We start from the raw sequence: 24,387 nt of genomic DNA, 5'->3' as shown, positions 1-24,387 counted from the left end.
CAAGGACATCTGAGATGTACGGGAGTGGAATGCCTCATCCTGGGAGCAGATGCGGCGGAGGCGAAGGAATTGGGAATAGGGGATGGCATTTTTGCAGGAAGGTGGGTGGGAGGAGGTGTATTCTAGGTAGCTGTGGGAGTCGGTGGGCTTGAAATGGATATCGGTTTCTAGGTGGTTGCTGGAGTTGGAGACAGAGAGGTCCGGGAAGGAGAGAGAGGTATTCGAGATGGTCCAGGTGAACTTAAGGTTGGGGTGGAAGGTGTTGGTGAAGTGGATGAACTGTTCGAGCTCCTCGTGGGAGCACGAGGCGGCGCCGATGCAGCTATCAATGTAACGGAGGAAGAGGTGGGGTTTAGGGCCAATGTAGGTACAGAAGACGGATTGTTCCATGTAACCTACAAAAGAGGCAGGCATAGCTTGGGCCCATGTGGGTACCCATGGCCACCCCCTTTGTCTGTAGGAAGTGGGAGGAATTGAAAGAGAAGTTGTCGAGGGTGAGGACGAGTTCGGCTAAGTGGATGAGGGTGTTAGTGGAGGGGGACTGGTCGGCCTGAGGGACAGGAAGAAGCAGAGGGCCTTTAGGCCATCTGTATGGGGATTGCAGGTGTATAGGGCCTGGACGTCCATGGTAAAGATGAGGTGTTGGGGACCGGGGAATTGGAAGTTCTGGAGGAGGTGGAGGGCATGGGTGGTGTCACGGACGTAGGTAGGGAGTTCCTGGACCAAGGGGGAGAAAATGGAGTCCAGATAGGTGGAGATAAGTTCGGTGGGGCAGGAGCAGGCGGAGACAATGGGTCGACCAGGGCAATCAGGTTTGTGGATTTTGGGAAGGAGATAGAAGCGGGCGGTGCGGGGTTGGGGAACGATGAGGTTGGAGGCTGTGGGTGGGAGGTCAGCTGAAGTGATGAGGTTGTGGATGGTTTGGGAGATGACGGTTTGGTGGTCGGGGGTGGGGTCATGATCAAGGGTGCAGAAGGAGGTGGTGTCGGAGAGTTGGCGTCTGGCCACAGCGATGTAGAGGTCAGTGCGCCATACTATAACTGCGCCTCCCTTGTCCGCGGGTTTTATGGTGAGGTTGGGATTGGAGCGGAGGGCTGCACGTTCTGCAGGGGAGAGGTTGGAGTGAGTGAGAGGGGTGGAGAGGTTGAGGCGATCGATGTCACGACGGCAGTTGGAGATGAAGAGGTCGAGGGAGGGTAGGAGGCCTTGGGGTGGTGTCCAGGTGGAGGGGTGTGTCGGAGGCAGGAGAAGGGGTCAGTAGAGGGGGGGTTAGGCTCACGGTTGAAGAAGTAAGCGCGGAGGTGGAGGCGGTGGAAAAACTGCTCTATGTCCAAACATTTCCAGCACATATTCCTCTAAACCCTTCCTATTCATATACCCATACCCAGGGTGGAGGGACCAATTACTCGGGGACAAACGTTCAATGTGTGGGTGGCACGGGGGGGTTAAAAAAAGATGTGCGAGGCAAGGTTTTCACACAAAGGGTGGCAAGTGCCTGGAATGCACTGCTACAGGAAGTGGTGGAAGGAGACACAATAGCAGCATTCAAGAATAACCTGGATGAATATGTGAATTGGAAGGGAAGAGAGGGATATGGATCCTGTAAGTGAAGACATTTTTAGTAACGAAGGGCAAAATGTGTCGGCACAGGCTTGGACCACCACTACTTCCTCTGGCAGCTCATTCCATACAAGCACCAACCTCTGTGTGAAAAAGTTGCCCCTCAGGTCCCTTTTAAATCTTTCCCCTCTCACCTTAAACCCATACCCTCTAGTTTTGGACTCTCCTATCCTGGGGAAAAGACCCTGGCTGTTCACCTTATCCATACCCCTCATGATTTTATAAACCTCCATAAGCTCACACCTCAGCTTCCAATGCTTCAGGGAAATAAACCCCAGCCTATTCAGCCTCTCCCTATAACCTAAATCCTCCAATCCCCTTTAAACTAAACCAAGTAGGGGCTTGTGGTCTGTGATTCTCACAAATTTTTGTCCATCAAAAGGTATTGATGGAACTTCCTGACTCCAAATATAACTCTCAATCCTTATTTCTCTGTGTGAGCATATTTGTGCTCTGCCGAAGTCCAGCACGCATAAGCTATTGGGCATTCCTCTTCATTGGGCCACCTATAAGCTAATACCACCTCAATGCCATACAGGGAGGCATTGCATGCCAATACCAGATCTTTCTTGGGATCATTGTGCCAAAACCTTAGAAGACGATAGCTGTTTCTTTACTTCATTGAAATATAGGGCTTGTCTATACGACCATCTCCAAGGCTGACTTGTTTTTTTAAGGAATTGATGCATAGGTGCCAAGATGGGTTTCCATAATGATTTACTAGCCCAAGGAGTGACCAAAGATCCTGGACAGATGTGGGAGCCAGGGTATCTTCTACTGGCTCCACTTTATCTTCCAACAGGTGTAACTGGTCTTGTCAACTCTGTAGTCCAAGTGGGTCACTTAGGTTGGGTTGGGGGTGGCTAGAACACACATTTTTCCCTTCTTAGATATATGCTTGCCTTGGAAAAATGACTTAGGACTATGATCAAGGTCTCCAAGTGTTCCCTATTAGTTTTCCCTATTATCAGATGTCACCTAAGTAAACAGCAACCTCAGGTAGACCTTGCAAAATGTTCCCTATCATCTGCTGAAAAATCGATAGGCTGACAACAACCCAAATGGCATCCTCATATATTGGCACAAGCCCTTATGTGTATTAATTGTAGTATATTTCTGGGAATCCTGGTCTAAACATAATTGCAAGCAAGCATGCATCATTGTCCAGTTTTTTGAAGGACAGCTTTGTGAATAAATCCTCTGTGGGATTGGGTATTTATCCAACTGCAGAAAACGATTGACTGTTTTTTTAAAATCCCCACAAACATGAACCAACCCGTCGGGCTTCAAAATCTGTTCAACTGATGCTGCCCATTCCGTGAACTGGACTGGTTTGATGATTCCTTCACTTTGCAGCCTTCCGATTTCTGCCTCTACTCTTGCCAATAAGGCAAATGGCACTGGGCAGGCCTTGCAGAATCATGGAATTGCTCCCTGGTCAACGTGCAAGGTGGCCTTGACTCCTCTGATAGTCCCTAGGCCTTCCTGGAATACTTCTGGGTATTTAATTAGCACTTCATTCAGGTAGCCATTTTCTAATTGAAAATTGTTGAACTCACCTAGGTGAATCACTCACAACCAATTTCACTCCATCAAGCTTGAGCCCAAGACTTTTACCACAATCATTGGCAACTGAACCAGCTGAGTTTCATAAGAGACCAGAATTGAACTTGTACCCTTCATCTGAAAAGGCTCCCTGGTATAGGTTCAGCCTAGCTGAGGTCATGTGCAAAGTTAAGGGGTGGAATCCAAAGCGAATTTTATTAAAAACTGGTTCTGTGATCAGTGATACGACCACCCCTCCAATAGAACTAGATGAGCATTTAACCAGATGTTTTTCTTGATTAGCAACATCAAAACCAGAGCCAAACAATTTAACTCTTCCAAACCAGATGCAGGTGGATGTTCCAGGGTATGAACTCTCCTGTAAATTTACCTTACTCAATTTAGTTCTAGTAGGACTCTTCTGCTATCGTGAGTCCACATACCGACAGCAACTACAATGGCTTGCCAGCCAAGATCCTGAAGAACATTTTAACTATTTGGCTGAGGCTTGGCTTTGTTTTGAGGTTTTGCTGTGGTACAACCTAGAGTCCCTCTGATCAAGGTATGTCCTGTGTGAAGCTGCGCAATTGCCTTCACTCAAGTGGTATTCCCCAATCTCAATTGGACTTGTGAGGGTGCCCACTTCTATCAGAATACCCTCCAACTCAATATGTTCCACATGCCGCATTTGCCAATGATACAGCCAGTTGTGGTGCCTGATTGAAATCCAGTTGGGCTTCAGCTAGCAGGCGTTTTGCATTGCTACAGCATTAATCCCACATACCAGACGGTCTCTAAGCATCCCATTAAGGGTTAAAACAAATTCACAGGCTTCTGCCAGTCACCTTAACCTAGTCAAAAATCCTGATATGGAGTCCTCTGGTTCTTGAATTGCCAAGTAAAAGCAGTGGTGTCTCAGAATTAGACGCAGCTTAGGGTTGTAATATTCCTTAACAATGTCAGTCAATTCTTAAGGTTTTAATATCTTGTGCCTCAGGAAAGTCAGACTGCTAATGATAAGCTCTGCAAACTGTCAGGAGAATTACTCAATGTTTCTCATCTGCCACAATGTTGTCTGCCCACATACTGGGTTCAGTCCTTGATGACAGGATTTAACTAGTCAAACTTCCCAACAAAGGCAGGATGTAAGAAATGCTTACTCCAACTCCACCTGTTGCGAGGGTTTCTCTTCAGGATCTTGCTTTACTCTCATTGCCACTGAAATAACCCCAAAAGCCAGTATCCCGTCACCAAGTCATCTTTTACTTGCACACGAACAGTCCTTGACCATAGTACTGGTTCATTCAGAGTCAGCTACCAGAATGTCAGTATCTCTGACATTCACTCTTTTTATATATCAGGCAGGGCTCCCTGATTGAGCCAGATTAAGGACCCAGTCAGGGAACTCATATTCTATGAGATCCAGTTGGCTGACCTTGTTACAATCACTTTAATCGACTTTACATTTCCAACAATACCAAGACCCAGTTCCTTGAAAGGTGCTTGAGATTGGAGCCTAGTACTGGTCACTGCTACAGTAAAGCAGTAGGGAGAAGGGGAAGGAGGAGGTAATCACCACCATCGCTAGTCACAATATAAAAATCTCTTGCATGGAGCATATCAATGACTAGTGCTGTACAACCAAATATTCAAACAAAGCATGCACCCAAGCTGCTCAACTGTTCACGCGGAACAGAGGCTCTCCATTCTAATTAGGTACTGATATCCCCCGTTCTGGAAGTGCTACTTATTGCTGGGAATAAAAGTTAACAATAAAAGTTAACAGTTCTTAACCAGGGCTTCAGATTAGAAACAGAAATGATCTGCTCACCCCATTGCAAGTGTGCCTCCCATCGGCCCCCCTCCTGGATGAAGGCCGCTGCATGATGGTGAGCAAGTACTGCTGAGGAATAAAGGAGGAAGAAAAGTCAGAGATTCAAATGAATTAAAGGAAATGTCCATCTCTTGCATGCAGGAAAGGACATGCAGTGTTTGAGTAAGGAGTGAGAGCACTAGGAACTTCTTTGGACAGCAGGTATCTTGCAACTACTTTTCTCCCACCTCAGCGTAGTCTTTCTGATCACCTCCTCTCTTCCCACCCATCCCCCCCATTTTATTTCTTCCTCATCCTGAACATATGATACTTGATATGATAAAGTTCTTTAGCCAATGCTTTAAGTCAATGTTCAACTCGCCATTATCCATTCAAGTGTTAAACATTGTTAAATAGGCTGGAATCATAGCCAAGATACCTAACTTGTGTCAGATTTACTCAGTTCATCGGAAATGATGGACATCAATGGGAACCGGAAATCTCTAGTTTTTCTTGGTCCATGTATGCTGAAGTCAGATGTGGCATTTTACCATTTCCCTGACCAAGAATAGCTTGTTTACTGCAGATTAAAAGCTTCCCTGTTCTACACACCTCAATCAATGACCCTTGTTCTATAATCAATTAAACATGCAATTAATTTCCACAACCTCTTTGTTCTTCTTGCTACTTATTTATATCCCATGAACATTTGGAGAGGGGGAAGTATAAACTAAATAGTAAAAGCAGCTCCTATCAGTTGATAAGCACCTTGGGATATTGAGTCAAGTTTGACAAATTCACATCATTACCACTGCACTCATTTTTTCCAGACAGCAGTGGTCAGCGATAAATCTGCACTGCCATTTACACTTCAAGACCATCTTTTAGCCTTATCGAGTCAATGATACAGAAGGAGACCAATGAATTGTGTTTCTTTAAGTGTCCCATTCCATTCCCTTTTGCCTTGCATCAACAGTTCTTTGATTTGTCATTTGATATCTCCTGCCTTACATCTTCTATTTTATTCTTTACTCCCTCTTGTTCCTGCTTCTGAACTGGTTTCAAACAATTACACTTCTAAAATCTGAATACTGTTTACTTCTCCACTGCTATTGTCAGACTTGCTGAGTGCCTACAGCATTATCAGTTTTTATGCCTCATTTGTCATATCACAAATGATGCAATGATGAAATACAATCTTATTTTTTATTCGTTCATGGAATCTGGATGTCACTGGCTAAATTAGCAATAATTACCCATCCCAAACTGCCCTTCAGAACATGATGGTGAAGTATTTCTTGAATTGCTGCAGTCTTTCAAGAACACATGCAATGCTGTTACTAAGAAAGTTCCAGAACTTTGATCCAGCAACGATAAAGGAGCAGCAATACAGTTCAAAGTAAAAGGATGGGAAACTGCAGGCCATGGTTGTCCCTAGCATCTGCTGCCCTTGTCGTTCAAGGCATTAGAGGTCATAGGTTGAGAAAATGCTCTCAGAGGAACCTTAGCGAGCTGTTACAGGGCATCTTGTAAATGTGGCATACAATGTTACCACTGCATGTTGGTGGTGAATTGGTACCAAATAAGCAGGCTGCCTTGCCCTGGATGGTACAAGTTTTGAGTGTTGTTGGAGCTGCACCCATCTAGACAAATATCCATCACACTCCTGACCTGTGTCTTATTGATAGTGGACAAATTCTGGAAACCTCAGAGTGAGCACGCGTTGGAGAATTCCCAGCTTCAGTCCTGCTCTTGTAGCCACAGCATTTATAAGTCTTTTCCAATTCAGTCCAATGGTGGAGGATTCATTGATGGTAATGGCATTGAATGTCAAGGACTAAGGGTTAGATTCGCTCTTGTTCAAAAGGTTATTGCCTGATACTCGTGTAGCTCAAATGTTACTTGTTGTCCAGGTCTTGCCATGTGTGAATACAAGTTGCTTAAGTTTCTGAGGAGTCATTAAATGGTGCAGATGATTGTGTAATCATTAGCGAACAACCTACTACTGACCTTACAATAGGGGGTGGGGGGGGACATTGATGAAGCAGCTGACGATGGTTGGGACTAGCTCACTATCCTGAAGGACATTTTCAGAGATGGAACTGAGATGATTGACCTCCAACAACCACATCCACCTTCTTTTGTACTAGGAATACTCCAATCAAAGAAGAGTCCCTCCCTCCACATTCCCATTGATTCCAGTTTTATTCCTTGATGCTATATTTAGTTGAATGCTGCCTTGGCATAAAGTGCAATCATTTTCACAATCTGGCAGAATCCAGAGTGTCAGTTAGCAGGTTCTTGCTGAGCAAATGCCATGTGATAGCACTGTTCTTGAACCCTTCCCTCACTTTGCAGATGATTGAGATTGAACTGATAGGTCAGCACCTTTATTTTCCGTTAAGATTTGGGCATCGCTACTCAGATCAGCATTTGTTGCCCGTTATTAATTGTCCAGAAGGCAGTTAAGAGTCACCCATATTTGTGGGTCTGGAGTCACATGTAAGTCAAACCAGGTAAGGCTTCAGTTTCCATCCCTAACAGGGAATAATGAACCAGATAAGCTTTTCCAACAGTTGACAAATTGTTTCATCTGTCATGGTGGGATTTGAACCCAGGTCCCATGGGATTAATAATTGAGCATTAATACCACTAGGTGACTGTCTCCAGTTTGGTTTCTAGTCAATGGTAACTCCCAGGATGTTGATACTTGGGTATTCAGTGATGGTAATACCATTGAATGTCAAAGGATAAAGGTTGGGTTCTCTCTTGTTGGAGATAGCCATTATCTGGCACTTGTGTGGCATGAATGTTATTTGTTACTTGTCAGCCCAAACTTGAATATTATGCAGCTCTTGTGACATTTGAGCACAGTCTGGCTGTATTGGATTCTACAGCATTTGATATTGTATTGGTTGATTTTTGTTGCTTTTGCCTCTGTTTCAGATATTCATGTGTAGTTTCACTCCTACTTTCTATTTTGTTTTTGAGCTTTCAGTCAGACTCTCCAACTGAAATGTTAACCTGTCTTTGCAAGCACTGGCACAGCCCTCTGTTCAAATGTAGGTGAACAATGAGGTTTTAATGTTTTTACCTGTATTACCCTTCCCTATTTTGTGCATCCTCATGAGGCCCTCTGATTTGGTGGTCACCTCCTCAGGGACAGGTTTGGACGGCCTAGATCGGAGTGGAGTCGAGATCTCTCCAGCATTGCCAACCATACAGCCAGTCAACAGGTGACACGCTACAAGCTCTGGTTGTTCTTAATTATTTGCAATTGCACAACACTATACATGTTTTATGTTCTTGAAGAAGGATTAACATTATCACATTCAGGATGAGACTATTTGTGTAACTAACATTTATTTGTTCAGTTTAAACTTTATTGTTTAGGAAAACAATGCATCATAACATGCAACATTAACCCAGTTCATTTTAAACTAATTTTGTTCTTGATACATCCTACATTTGAGCACAACATCAGAGAGTTTTACCAAAACAGTTACGTGAAATAGCTTACCTCTCCCATCATGCTAACTCCGAAAAGTAGAAGCGATTATCCCAAAAATTTCCAAGTAGACATGGGGCTTTCTTAAAACTGTTTTATTTTAAATGACAAGAAAGCCAATATAGAGCAAGATCTAGCTGCCACAAGTGTTGGTTAATAACAACGACAAGTTTTAGGAGAACTAAACTAATTGATACTGACAAAGTTATAAGATAAATGGGCAGAGTGGTGGGTAGAGAGAGTGTTGATTACATTCTATCCACCTGAAACAACAATTGGAGGTCAGCAGAAATAATCCAGAATTAATACATTAAAACAAAAAACATCCAAAGCTAAATTTGAAGCCAACACAAGCCAGTGGACGGTGCATCCTCCAACCAAAATCCTGCCACCAGTGAGATACACCCAATGGGCTTTTCCAATTTATTCCCATTTTTGAAATCAGTAATATGCAACAAGGAGTATTTGAAAGTCGAATGCTTCCAATTGACAAGTAACGTATACTCAACCCTTTACAGAAAATGGGTAAGCCCATAATAAATGGTCAGACCCACAGCATCAAACTTAATAAAACATCAACAAAATAATGCTAACATCTAAACAGTGGCTTATAAAAAAACTACCTGCCTTCTCTTCCATGGGTCATAGAGATGTACAGCACCCTTTGGTCCAACTCATCCATGCCGACCAGATATCCTAAACTGATCTAGTCCCATTTGCCAGCATTTGGCCCATATCCCTCTAAACCCTTCCTATTCATAGAACCATCCAGATGCCTTTTAAATGTTGTAATTGTACCAGCCTCCACCACTTCCTCTGGCAGCTCATTCCATACCCTCTGCGTGAAAAAATTGCCCCTTAGGTCCCTTTTAAATCTTTCCCCACTCACCTTAAACCCATGGCCTCTAGTTTTGGACTCCCCCCATCCCAGGGAAAAGACCTTGGCTATTCATTATATCCATGCTCCTCATGATTTTATCTCTAAGGTCACCCTTCCGCCTCCGATGCTTCAGGAAAATAGCCCATCCCTATAGCTCAAACCCTCCAACCCTGACAACATCCCTGTTTCCTGAACCCTTTCAAGTTTCGCAACATCCTTCCTGTAGCAGGGAGATCAGAATTGAATGCAATATTCCAAAAGTGGCCTAACCAAGGTCCCACACAGCCACAACATGACCTCCCAACTGCTATACTCAATGCACTGACCATAAAAGGCAAGTGTACCAAACACCTTCTTCACTATCCTGTCTACCTGTGACTTCACTTTCAAGGAACTATGAACCTGCACTCCAAAGTCTCTGTTCAGCACCCCCAGGGCCTTACCAAGTGTATAAGTGCTGCCCTGATTTCCCTTATCAAAATGCAGCAGCTCACATTTGTCCACATGTATATTTAATCATAGTCTCTTCATTTGATTAATGCTACCTGCTGATTGTGTGGATGGTGAATTTGAGAGAAATATTCTACCTCCATACAGTTTTCAAACCAAAAACCATTGCAGCACTTTCAATTTTATTCATATTTAGAATCTTGAAAGCAGTCATTCCTTCCTCTAACAATTTAAAAGCTCTTAAAACTTGACCTTCGTGTCTTTTAATCACAAGTTTTGTACCTGTTCTACTCCCTTCATTTTGGCAAAATTCTGTACAATGGTTATGTTTTACAGTAAAAAAAAATGTCCTGATCGACTAGACATTGCATTTAGAATCAGAATTCCCTCCAACTGGTCTATATGAAATATGTAAAAATTAATCTCAAAACCTATGGTTACAGTGCTGCAAACAAAAAACAATCTTCAGCACAAATATATAAATTTAGACAGTAGCTGAGCATGAAGGATTCAACATCATTTGACTGCTACCATGGGTTAATGGTGCAGGGAAATACCAGTACCTGCCCCTGCTTGATGCAATCGAGAGATTGACCATCTAACAGTAGTATTGGAATGTGATCATTAATGGGTTCCTGCTGAGGGAAATGGATAAATTAAATCTTTGCTTCTTTTGAGGGGCCAGATGCTGTTGCCAGGTCATTACCAAATCGGAGAAATGTTTAGAACCATTGTGAACTGATTGTGTTGTTTGGGCTGGCTTTTTTGTACATATAAAAGAACTGCATTTATTCATACATGCTGGACTATATGAAGCAGCTTTACTGCATTCAGAAGAAGTGTCAGGTTCAGTCAATCTGACTCAGGCCTACAACCAACACGAATTGGACCAGCCATGATTGACACTGTAAAGTGTTCCAGTCAAATCATAGTGCTCTTGATTTGGAGGAGTGGGGGTCAGGTACAGTTAAACTGGTTTGAGTACCTCCAGTTCTCAGTAGAAAAGCGAAATGTGTATAAGACTGTAAGTTATCAGCCAAATCCGAGAGGTATTGGGGGCTGAGAGGTTAAGATAACCGACAAATCCAGGTGGTTTGGGTCTGAATTAACTAAGATTTGGGCAGAAATATTTTGCCTCTGGTTTTTCAATACAGGTTGTGGTGGCTTTGTATATTTGGAATGGGACTTGAGGTTAAATCATGGAAGGATTTAAATTGGACAAACGAATTGACGTATCAGTTAGACAAGCTTAGAGTCTCTGTATCTGGGCATAAACTGGTTTAATTTTTTACTTTAATAAACAATTTTGTGCTTGAGCCAAGGTATGTGCATGCGCGCATGTCTGTTTGGTGGGGGGTAAGGGTGGGAGTGAGAAATGAGAATGGCAACCAACTACAGACATTTAAGCATGTTCCTAAAGTACTAATACTAACACGAACACTAAAACTTTGAACACCACCAGAAATAAATTTATTCATTTGTTGATTATCATGTCATTCTTCTCGAGATATGGGTTCTGAGATTATGTACTTTATTGTCAGGCACTGCAATCTGCATTAGAACATTTAGCAGATTGATGAGGGACATATTAAAGCAATGCTTCTGTTACAAGTCAATCCTCACATGCAAATAAACATTCTTATCTACCATGGGTAAAATAAATGGGAGGCTATCCATTTGGTCTCTCAGTCACAATCAATGTGTCTTCTAACCTGCATGGGTGTACCTCTGATGAAATTTGGAACATACTGCATAGCATAAAATATCAAGCTGCACACAACCAACATTCCCTCCAAGTTGTGCACTTACGCAATTATGAATCGATTGCACAGTGCTATAAATATGCTGTATACATAAAAGAATTACAGTAAACATTGGTCACATTGCTCCTTTTTTCTTGCCCAGAACTTCAGTCATTGTACAGCAACATTCGGCTGGGATCAAGAGAACATAAGCATGTTTGAGGTGGTAGGGAACTCCAAGCCACAAATGAATTAAAACAAAAGGTGGAGAGGAGTGGGACTACAGTAGAAGCATTAGCAAGGCCAAGTTGCCAATTGAATACTTCCTTTTTCCTTCCACTTCTACATACAAATGAATGGTATTCATGTAGCTCAAAACTGGAAAATGAAGTCAATGACTGAAAGGACAAGGCCAGTTTTAAATATAGACATGCTAAAGCATCTACCATTTTCAACTGTTAAGTCAAGACAGTTGGTGAAAGTATGCTTATTATCCCAAGGTATTGTTGAGAAAATGTTCCAAATTATTTAAGGATGTAACACGAATTAAATAGATTCTGACATACCTGTGCTTATATTGCATAGTCAGGAGGTTCCTCTGTTGCTAGACAGAGCCAAGAAAAATGTCAAGAACAACTCCAAGAATTCTTCATTGCATTAATTAACCAGACAAAAGCATTTCACTCATTAAGTCTTAAGGTTCTAAATTACGCTCCTGCGATTTGGATGGCCAAAAATGTAGAACTACGTAGAATTCATGTAGATTATATAGAATTCATATTCTTACGAATGCTTCATGACTGCCTTTTTCGAGCGGAAGATCTGAAACCGTTGCCTTCTTAATCAAGACCGAGGTTGAGCAAGGTTTGTGAGATAGACCCCATGCTATTTCAAATCTACTTAACAGAGGCTATTTAAGTCAAAGGTCAACTTTCCTCTGGTGAGCACTAAATACTTCCAAGATGGAAAACTCTTTAATGTCAGTTACCACTGTGCCAAAACAAAACTGACCACCACTGGATCAATAGTTTTCAGTTGACTGCTGTGTTGATGCCCAATCTGCATCAATTTGGAAGTTACACTCAAACTGTTCAAATCTACATACAAGAAACTTGGCCTATCTTTCCATAATGTCAAACTAAACTCATACTATACTTGGTCAACTGAATATTCCACTGCCCATCCATGCTGAAGGAGAGACTCTGGAGAATATTGAAACTTTCCATTGCTTGGCAACCATCTCCTTCCAAAGGGCCCCTTGCTGAAGAGATTCAACACTAGGCCAGATATGCAAGTTCAGCCTTCTACAAATTATGACAGTGAGCATTTGACAGCAAAGACACCCAGGAAGGACATTATTAAATTGGAGAGAGTTCAGAAAAGATTTACGAGCATGTTGCTGAGACTGAAAGGTTTCAGTTATAAAGGAGAGCCTGGATCGGCTAGAACTTTTCTCATCAGAGCATAGGAGGTTGCAGGTGACATTATAGAGGCTTATAAAGTCACAAGAGTCATAGATAAGGTGAATAGCAAAAGTCTTTTCCCTTGGGTGGGGGAGTTCAAAACTAGGGGACATATTTTTAAGGTGTGAGGAGAAAGATTTAAAAGGGACAGGAGGGGTAAATTTTTCACATAGAGGGTGGCTTGTCTGTGGAATGAACTAGCCGAGAAAGTGGTAGATGCACGTACAGTTACCACATTTAAAACACATTTGGATAGGTATGTAAAGAGGAAAGTTTTAAAGGGATATGAGCCAAATACAGGCAAGTGGGACTAGTTTAGTTCAGGAAACTTGGTCGGCATGGACAAGTTGGACTAAAAGGTCTGTTTCGATGCTGTACCACTCTGTGACTCTACAAGTCAACAAAAGGTCTGCTGTATAGAGCAGTTGTTGCTACTACACTCCAGTACTGCAATGAGACCTGGGCAGTGTTGTCAGTTCCAGATTCAATGGGAGGACTGTCACACAAACTTTAGCAAGGCCCTGAAGACAGTTACACAAGCATTAAAACAAAGCTCCTTCAAATTAAGCATCAACAGATTTTACATTCTGTTCGATGGCCAAAAAGAATCTCCCCGCCACATCCTGTCTCTCAACTCTCAAATGGTAACATTACAAAGAACAGAAAGAGTAAAAAATACTTTGCAGTCACTCTGAACCTCTCCTTGAAGCACAGCAGCATTAACATTAATAACTGGGAGGAGTTTGCTAGCAAATCATTCAAAATGAGAATAATTAGTCCATCAAGTTGCATCTCACACACTTTCAGTTGCAACATTGTAATGGTCAGGCAGAGCAGTTGCAGTAGCAGTGAAAATATGAAACGGGAGCAAATCCTTCACTCTTGATACCACTACGGTGTGGGTCATCCTGCCCACAGTGTTCAAAGAACTGTGAGTCAAGAATCAACTGGTTCAATCACATGAAGACCCACAACAGAAATTCACAACCTCATATAGATGTCATCCTCGAATTAAGGGACAACCAACAACAAGTACGTAGACATGTGGAACACAGAACATGCCACTTGGCCTGACAGATCCTTTGTACAGTAGGGCACCTAGACGGCACACAGTGGTCTAAGCATGGCATAATCAATATTTTGTTCTAGTTTATTTTTTCTACATTCCTATATTCTGTGCTGCTCTTTTTTTCATTAAATCCAAAATCCAACGTTTTATTGTCAATATGCATGTAGCAACTTTGAGAATTATATATTTGTGTCCTTGATCCCCATTGCCACAGCCTTTAGCAATTTTTCCTTAAATGCACACTCAAGTATCAATTTTGTTTCCAAAATGTATCTTCTGACACTTATCCAGAATACATTTCAGTTGCCAACTGCATGATCATTTGACTTACATGTTTGGTACATTCTTTTATGCTTTAACAGACCTCTTCACTGCATGAATGGTACACAGTGATTAAAGGAATCAGATAACCAACATTAAAAAATTTAAGCATGCCAAGAGTGAAATTTTACCATTATAACATGAAAGTGTAGATTGTATGAATTCGTCTGAACAAATTGCCCTAATAATTTACCACCACATATATCAGAGAACAAAAAGAAAGATTTTGAAACGCATGAAGTTTCTTTTAAAATTGTAACCCAAGTTTGATGTTTGTAGGAGGTGAATTTCTGTTTTGAAGGGGTTTTGTTCTTCATATCTTTCCAATCATAAAACTTCTTCTAATGGTTAGTCAGATAGTCTTGACGTTTCTGCTGCTGCCCTTCAAAGATCAGCTGAGAAGTGCATAATAGGAGCCTGGAAGGAATTCTCCTACCCTTTTCTAATATGGTTGAGGCATTCAATGAAGTGAAGAATGACACCAGTGATCCAGTACACTACAGCATCACCCATTAGGGTTGCATTACACTATGCCACTGTACCAGCCTGGATTGCAGGTTTAGGCCAGTAATATTTTGCAAACATTTCTCAAATCCAGCTGATGTAAGTTACAGATTTAACTAAAATCAAACCAGTCTCCAAAGTTTTTAAGCTGACAACTGTGCAGACATTCTATGGTGGTGTAGTCTTCTAACATAAAGGCAAATACGAAAGGAAGGAAGGGTTATGTATCCAATATCGATATACTGGCATTCAGACATAGTCAACTGGCTTGCTTCATTACTCAAATCTCTGAGCAATTGACTAATCTCTGTGGCAACCTAGCCAAGATCAGAAATTCTGCATCAGAAATCATACTGCCATCTGCCCAGTGTTGTATCATTGAACCATTACTCATCCACCCTCTATCAATAAGCATTATTTTTAAACTGGAAATGTGGTGTGGTAAACAAAGTAAATGAAGACACTGATATTGATGCTTTAACATTTAGAATGGGCACAAGTGACAGAACAGAAAGTAAACGGCTCCAGTCATGGACTTTAAATACAAACTGACTTTCTTCCAAAGTAATTATAAGCATTCAGAGTTCACTGAAGTACACTGAGTCATTTAGTCAGTAACATTTTGTATTAATGTAGAGTTCATTAGAATTATTATGGTACAGGTTGTCTTGTAGAACATCACATCAGAGAGGTCTGATGCGGCAGGACCCTAGTCAACAAGTGCAGCAGAGGCTTCTGCTCTGTCTAACAGAAATAAAGCCATAATAGGAACAGCAGTAAGCTGTTCAACTCCTCAAGCCTGCTCCATCGTTCAACAGGATCATGGCTAATCTGACATCCACCATGTCCACTTTTCTGCATTTTCCCTGTAACCCTTGATTCTTCCACTGATCAATAATCCATCTATCTCAGCATTGAATATAAAGGAGGACTCTGCTCCCACAGCTCTCTGTGGCAAGGAGTTCCAAAGACACACAACCCTCAGAGAGAGGAAACTTGTCCTCATCTCAGTCTTAAATTGATGCCCTTTTATTCTGAGACTGTGGCCTCAGATCCTAGCCTCCCAAGTCTAGTCCCTTAAGAATTCCATGTTTCAATGAGATCACCTCTCATTATTCTAAACTCCAGTGAGTAGGGTCCCAACCTGTTTAGCTTTGTTCATAAGACAATCCCTCCATAAAGGGACCATGCTAGTGAATCTTCTCTGAACTGTCTTCAATGAAATTATACCTTTCCTTAAATAATGGGACCAAAACTGCTCACAGTATTCCAGATGTGGTCTCACCAGCAACTTGTACAGTAGCAGTAAGACTTCCCTACTCCTGTACTCCAACCTCCTTGAAATAAGGGCCAACATTCCATTAGACTTCCTGATTATCTGCTGCATCTGTGTGTTAGCTTTCTGTGTCCCTGCAAATCACTTTGTGTTGTAGCTTTCTTCATTTTTTTTTCTCCATTTAAATAATATTGTTCTTTTGTTCTCCCTTCCAAAATGAACAACTTCACATTTTCCCACACTATACACCATTTGTCAACATTTTGCCCACTTGTGAATTGCTTTTCCAATAATTTTGTGCTGACTGAAAATTTGGCTATAGATGTAAGAAATATAGTTTTAAAGTGAAGTGACCTTCAAATCTTCGAATGTTTTACTTTATCTTGCAAGTCAACCTCCAGGTGCTCAGAGTCAGCAAGGAGATAAGGTCATAAGAATTAGTAGTACAAATGGGCCAATCAATGCCTCAAACTTGTTCAGCCATTCATTAAGATCAAGGCTGATCTGATCAAGGATCCAGGTCCACTTTCCTGTCTAACCACCATAGCCCTTGACTTCTTCATAGATCCATATATTAAATGGCCACACTCCGCTACTCTCTGGGGTAGAGAATTCCAAACAGACGCCTTTAGAGAAGAAATTGCTCCTTTCCATATTAAAATGGGGGACCTTTATTCTGAAATTGTGTTCCCTAGTTCTAGATTCCTCCACGCAGGAAAACATTTCAGCATCTCTCCGATCAAGCCCCCTCAGTAGTTTACAGGCTTCAATTGATACTGGTAGTTGCCATAGTCCCAGGGGACCATAGGGTGGCTCTGTAATTAGAGAAAGACGACTAGTGGTGGTTTAACCCAAGGGTCGCCACACCTCAGGCAGGAGGCAAAGTCAAGAAGCACTGAAGTGTTCTGTAATCTCTCTCCACTTACAGAATAATTTTTCTTTTCTATTCTTCCTACTAAAGTGGACAATCTCACATTTTCCCATATTGTGTCTTATTTGCCAAATTTTTGCTCATTCACTTAACCTAGATATGTCTTTGCAGACTTGGTGTTCTCTTCGCAACTTACTTCCCCAACTTTCTTTGTATCATCAGCAAGTTTAGGTACAACATACTTGGTACCTTGTTATTTACAGAACAAGGAGCACAATCTTAAAAATTACTGCCATGCCATTCAAGAGTGAAATCTGGAAATTTGGAACGGATCCTCCTCATAAAGCAAAGGATACTTGGTCAAGCAAAATACAATGGATACCAGAAATCCAAAATAAAAGCAGAAAACATTGGAAACTCTCGGTCAGACAGCATCTGTAGAGACAGAAACTCAGCCAAAAAACAGAGATCAGCCCTCTAAGTTTGAATTGTGTGAAGTCTTTTTAAGACGGTTATTCATCACAAGACTTAGTGAGTTCTTTCGCCTCATCTTACAAAACTCACCTCATTAACTACCCAACTTGCCTCTATGGTTTTCTTCATGTCTGATTTCCACCCCATCTTACCACACACCATTCCCACAATATCTCAGCACTCAGCAGATATCCAACAAAAGACTGGCATCCTTTGCATCTGTGCCATCTTTGAAAGACCATTGTGTACTTGCGTAAGGGTTGGCAATCAGCCTTGCCTCTCTCCGGCAACAAAACGGCACAACGAAGCCAAAGACACACTCTCTATAGCACATTGCTGACATGGCTGACACTCCCTCACACACAACCCTAGTTTCTCACTCTAATTGCTTTATAACCATCACGTCATACAATTCACCCATCTATAGCACAATCCCATCCAACCACCCTCTGTAAATCACTGCTATTCTGTTCCCAATGCCCACAAGACACCCACAGCTTGTCAATATCCAGTAGGAGATCATCACATACAGGGAAGCAATCAGATAAATCAAAACACAAGTGGGAGGTTTTATTTACAGAAAGCAAAAGGCAACTGAGGGTGAACATCACCCCTATAATGCATTGCAAATTTTGGTATCAGGACCAAAGATTATTTTACAGTCAACAATTGCCTGCTTCACCAGCTCTCATCTATTGGAATGGGGTGTCAATGAGATTCTGTCTGGTTTGTAACACCCAACACGGCTGAGCTCGGTCGCAGACAAAGACAGTTTCCTCTGACTAATGTTCTTGCTGTCCTCCTCCTCCCTGTCCCCTCCTCAGAAGGCTGCTCCTATTCCTCTAATACCTCAGTATCCAGCTCCAATTGTGCAAGGCATAGCATGACAGGATGATATGGCACATTCTGTCTGGACTATACTTCTAAACTCCCAACCGGCCCAAGGATAAGAACTGCATCTTCAGCAACCCTACGCTCTGCTCCACCACAGTCCTGTGTGGGCATCAAACCCATGCTCTGCAGCAGTCAGGGGTTGCACAAAGGTGTCATGAGCCATGGTCACAGAGAGTAGCCTTGCCAGCCTTGAAAGGCACTCAGACTCTCGAATACAACAGGTCCATGGCAGTGCTCCAGGATGTAGGAGCCATGGCAGCTGCCAGGGTAGTGGGCACACACCTCCAAGAAGTGTTAACAGTGATCACGGATTACCTGAACGTTCAGGAATTTTGATGAATTCTACAGCATTGTGACAGTGTCACGTGTGTGCAGTCAATTGCACCCTGCACCTGGGGGAAGCTAGCAATGTTCCTGAATCTTCCTGACCAGACTGCAGCATGGAACCTCATCTTGGGACTGTGAACTGAGCTGATGTGACCTCGCACAGATGGAATCAGGTATTGTCCTGACGCTTGGTTGAGAGATCACACCCCATCACTCCCTGGAAGGGAATTGCCAAACCGGGAATGAGTGACCTCCCACTGGGCCTGAAACATTAACTCTGCTTTCTCTCCACAGATGCATAGTGGAGGTGATGGCTTAGTGGTATTATCACTTGACTGTTAATCCAGAGACATAGGTAATATCCTGGGGACCCATGGCAGATGGTCGAATTTAAATTCAATAAAAATCTGGATTTAAGAGTTTGATGATGACCATGAATCCATTGTCGATTGTCAGGAAAAACCCATCTGGTTCACTAATGTCCTTTAGGGAAGAAAATCTGCTACCCTTACCTGGACTGGCCTACATGTGACTCCAGACCCACAGCAACGTGGTTGACTCTTCAACAGCCCTCTGGGCAATGTGATGCATAATAAATGCTGGCCTGGTCAGTAATGCCGTCATTCTGTGAAAGAATGAATAAAAAATGCTGCCAGACCTGCTGAGGTTCTCCAGCAATTTCTGTTTTTGTTTCAGACACTAGATTATATTCATCAGAATTAGGCCTGGATTTGTATGCACCCAATATCACAATACACTTGTAACTTTATTGGTCATATATTATCTGATATGATTAAGCTTGAGAGTATCTTCTGCTTACTTGTATAATTTAATTAAATGATAAAACAACAGGCTGTGCTCAATATACGCAGAGATAAGGTTCACTTTCAGAATTTACCATCGGATGTATTTCCCAGTAAAGGAGAAGGTGTCAAGGTGCATTCCAGATCAGGGATGAAGAATAAAGGATCAAAGCTCTTTCTGGCGGCCTGTTCACGTGAGCTATAGCGAAGGACACAATCAAGTTTGGCCCCTATGTTCAAACAGATAAAATGTTTTAACAACATTATGGAAGCCTCATTGAAAAAGGGACAAATGGACTCAGTGCATGGGAGGACCTTGCTACTCACTGGACCACACTGCAGCACCTGATCCAACAAGGTCAGAGTCAGGAAAAGGCCAACAAAGCCACATAAAACCTCAGCTGCATAGAAGCAACAAAAGCAGGTGAAAGTCCAGAACATTGCCTCAAAAAAATCTCTCACACCCTTTGCCCAAAGATTTGTCACTCCAGGACTGGTGTGTGGAGTCACCAGAGGACACTGCAAACATGAAGCCTGGTAGACATTATCCTCATTACAAGGGGCTGGTGATGACAATGAATGTTGTAAACAAAAGGTCATTCAGTTACGGTTGAAACCCAACTGAATGCCTGATGCAAAAATACTTCAATCTTGTCTTTTATTTTTACAAGTAGCTGGAACAGTGATACAAAGAAATGAAGATACAAATATCAAAGATGGTTTGGCCATGTGATCAACATGAAATAATTTAACTCAAACTTTTCAGTTATTGCTCAATGTGCAAATTGCAGTGTGATGTGATGTTAGAATGTGTTCCTCCAGATATTTAAAGCTATTTTTATTATTGTCTTTCATGTTGGGTGAAGCAGAATCTTTCCAGATCTGACCGAGTCTGTAAGAACTTGGGTGAGCAAGGGTGAACAGTTCTCCATCAGTTCTATTAAGTGACACCTTTTTAATTTATTCATTGGATGTGGGCATCGCCAGCTAGACTAGCATTTATTGCCCATCCATAATTGTCTAGAGGCCAGTTAAGAGTCAACCACATTGCTGTGGGTCTAGAGTCAGACTCGGCAAGGATGGCAGATTTCCTTCTCTAAAGGACATCAGTGAACGAGATGGGTTTTTCTGACAATTGACAATGGATTCACGATCATTAGATTCTTAATTCCAGATCTGTACTGAATTCAAATTCCACCACCTGTCATGGCAGGATTCAAACATGGGTCCCCAGACCATCACCTAGCTGTCTAAATTAACAGTCCAGTGATAACACGACAAGGCCAATGCCTCCCTAGATATTTATTATCTTTACAAACAAACGACCTGAAGACACATGACAGCAACAAACAGACATATGGCAAGGAGTGTCAATCCCAGACAAAATTTATTTCACCCCATTGCAGATCACTAACCATTGCAAAAACTGTAGCTGTTTTATCCATGCTTGGTAAGAATGCGTAGGAAATAATAACCTGATTGAGAACACCAAACTGCAAGCCTACCAAACCTACCCCAACCAAAATAAAAAAAATGCAGACTGAGTGGCAAGATCTGGACATCAGAAGCCTGAATGAAGAAAAGGCTGAACAGCTTTCATTTTTGTGGTCTCAGGTTATCCTTGGAATCTCTTGGTAGGACAAAGTTACCTGCTCAGAGGTAATAGAGAGTGCAAATTCCGCCGGCAAGCAACCATTGATAAGCCAATGACACCTATTGACTTGGCCCCATTCATCGAATGGATGATGGCCGTCTACCCAAAAACCTTCTTGCATGGTGAATTGCCATTGGGTTACAATCTTCTGGGTTTCCATACTTTCAGTCCCATGACATCTGTAAATGACACATGAGGCTGTCAGACACTGACAAGTGGGAGACAACAGGTGACTGCACTGGTCTACGGAGGCTGAGTGATTGGCATTGGTGGAGTTAAGCCGAAACAAAAAAAAACTCAGCTGACTGAGAAGAGAACCCATAGAAAATGGAGGCCAGCAAATCATGCACCATCTCAGCCCACTGTATTCCTCTTCAGCAAAGGTGGCAGAGTCTGCCAATCCAAGAGTGAGGGTCCTGAGCCATATCAGGTGATATTGACAACACCACAAAACATCATTACATTACACAATCACAATGCCTGAATAAGATTTACAAATTAACTGCCTCCAGGTATTATTATCTAGAGAATGACACTATCATAAATGCTCCGGACTCACGTTGTCCTTCATACTTCTACTAGAATGCAAACCATCAACTCAACAATAATATTTGGTCTATGACAAGATGCAGGCGATGCAGGAACCCAAACAATTTAAAGTGCATCTAGAGGTTCCAGCTATTCATTGGTTTGCTAAAATTTTAACCATAAAGCCAGGAATTCACATCCATGACCTCAAGGCCAGTAAGCAAACCTATCTGATATTAGGAATAAATAGACAAAGGGGAATAAATAGACAAAGAGGAAAAAAAAGTTCTGGAAATACTCAGCAGGTCTGATTGCTGTGGAAAGAGAAACAGAGTTAATGTTTCGAGTCCAATAGGACTCTTCATTGACAGGTCTATCCAATTTGGCTTCTGTCCATTCATGACATAATGATGATAATAATAAGAATCAAAATGCTACCATGACATACCACCACTGAGGTTTGAAAGCTAAGATCAGGAACATCATGAGTGGGAAGGCCTACAAAAAATGTCTAGGTGACAGGTCACAGTGGCCATTGGTTTGTGCCCCAGTAGGTGGAAGGGCCAAAAAGGATTTACTGCTCGTTATGCCCAGAGTAGTTTCACTGCACACAGAGCACTACAGTCCTTGTGAACAAAGAATACTTTGTCAATGACTGAGCTTGTAATACGTGGGTGGTGCAGAGCACAACTTTCAACTGGACGTGGAACTTTTACATTTTGGAATGCATTCCCAGTGTACACTAGCTTACAACATCAAGAAAGGATACAAACATTGCACTTTTTGAGAAAAGAAAATATTTAATATCAAATAAGTTAGAACCCAGAACTTTTTTTTCTTAATCAAAGATGGGCAGAGACTTGAAGATGACCATGAGTTTAAAAAGCTCACACAGCAGGATGGAAATTCTACTCTGTACCAAGCCGCACAGCATGCTTGATGTAGCATCCAACAGGTTTAATTGGAAAGGAATGCTTCATGTGACATGTGTTCACAGTTCAACTGTTAGCTGGATTTTATATTATTCACTACAATAAATAAAATTAAAATACTGCTTTCTGTAGATTTCACCAATGTCCTTAAGTCCAAGAAATCTTCTAATCAACCTGTTCAGAGATGTTATTAAATACCTCTGGAGTAGTGGGACTTGAACCCAGGGTTCCTGGCTCAAAGGTAGGGAACTACTACTGCACTACAAGAGCCCCTCAAAAGAAACATTGAAATGGAAAGGACCTGCTTATGTGTGTTGTAACTTGGAATTGAATCAGGGATCTTTACATTATCATTCTAATGCTCCCCAAAATTAGCTATTCTGGCTGATGGTTCTCAAATTCAAGATGTTACTTATCGGTCAGTTCCACCTGTCTTGAAATTAGCAGACCAGCAATATACACAGAAGTGGTTGCTCATCTGGTGCAATACATATATATTTTGATGTGATAAAACAAAGTGAACATTTTGAGATAATGGAAAGCTGTTCCATAAAACAAAAATCTTACAATCATAAATAATCAGGTTAATAAGTTTTTCCAGAGAATACTTGTTAAAGATGGGATTGAAAAAAATAAGAGCTTCCAGCATTTGAGGAGTTAATGCTTATGACAGAATATGGAAAACTATTTATCGTAACCTGCACAAGTTATGAGGTCCTACAAACGAATACTTAATTTGTTTCTCTAAAATTGTATATGTCATTATTTTAGCGAAGGAACTAACTGATTACCACCTCAGGCAAATTAAGAGAGGATTTGTAGGCAAATGTATTGAGCATTCCTTTGTTGGTATTCCATGATATAATCTTAGGGCTCCAATAAACGAAGTCCAATGGACGACTAGCAGAGTGGTACAGACTTCTTTAACCAAATCCCTTAACTTAAAAGGCTAGTATTCAACAGCATAACACCCATGCTACTCTTACCACATGCCATTTCTCAAATCATTAAAATATATTTTTGATCTTATTTCAGAGTCCATATGGTTTGCTAAGCAACTTCCAAGCAGAGAATAATTTAGAGACAACCTTCTCACCTTGAAACAAACACTTGCAGTTGGAAAACAGTACAAATGAAAATAGAAATTGCTGAGAAACTCAAGAGGTCTGGCAGCATCTATGGGGATGTAAGACGTGCTCACATTAAGCACAGATAGTTTCGCACACATATGCATGCTCAAAATGGAATAGAAGAGAGGGAGAGAGAAAAGTAAAGTATGCTTGTGTGCTTATGCATGTACAGTAATAGGGTACTAACTCAAAATATTATCTATTTGCTCTCTACTGACACTCTCACTTGCTAAGTGTTTCCAACATCTTTTGTTCTTTTATTTCTAATTTCTAGTAGCTGCAGTTCTTTATCCGTTATTTTGAATATAATAAGTTGCATTTATGTAGCTAATTTATAAATTAGTACTTTAGGGTGAAATCTTTAAAGCAGACAGATACAGAAATGACCAGATTTCCAATGTATACCAATGACTGCAATCTCCAGATCTTGATGAATACATGAACTGCAGGAGCTCTGTGATATTCCTATTGCTCCATCCAAACTAAATTATCAGTACCTAATATTAACTTGACAGTTACAGAAATATCCATTTTTAAAAGGAGTACTTTATATATTAAGTATATTTATGTCGGTACTCAAGTC

At 41.6% G+C, this 24,387-nt stretch overlaps 1 protein-coding gene across 2 annotated transcripts in view; it reads right to left on the bottom strand.

Moving 5' to 3' along the window:
• The window catches only part of LOC109912215 (oxysterol-binding protein 2-like), a 318,882-nt gene that overhangs the window by 279,061 nt on the left and 15,434 nt on the right, over positions 1-24,387 (bottom strand). For both annotated transcript variants that reach the window (XM_048611306.1, XM_048611307.1), the window contains exon 2: positions 4,997-5,068. In XM_048611306.1, the coding sequence (XP_048467263.1) occupies positions 4,997-5,068 (72 nt within the window). The remainder of the gene's footprint in view (positions 1-4,996; positions 5,069-24,387) is intronic.

Source organism: Rhincodon typus, chromosome 24 (assembly GCF_021869965.1).
Source record: "Rhincodon typus isolate 14 chromosome 24, sRhiTyp1.1, whole genome shotgun sequence".
NCBI classification, from domain to species: Eukaryota; Metazoa; Chordata; class Chondrichthyes; order Orectolobiformes; family Rhincodontidae; genus Rhincodon; species Rhincodon typus.
This window is presented reverse-complemented; position numbering and strand designations above follow the sequence as displayed.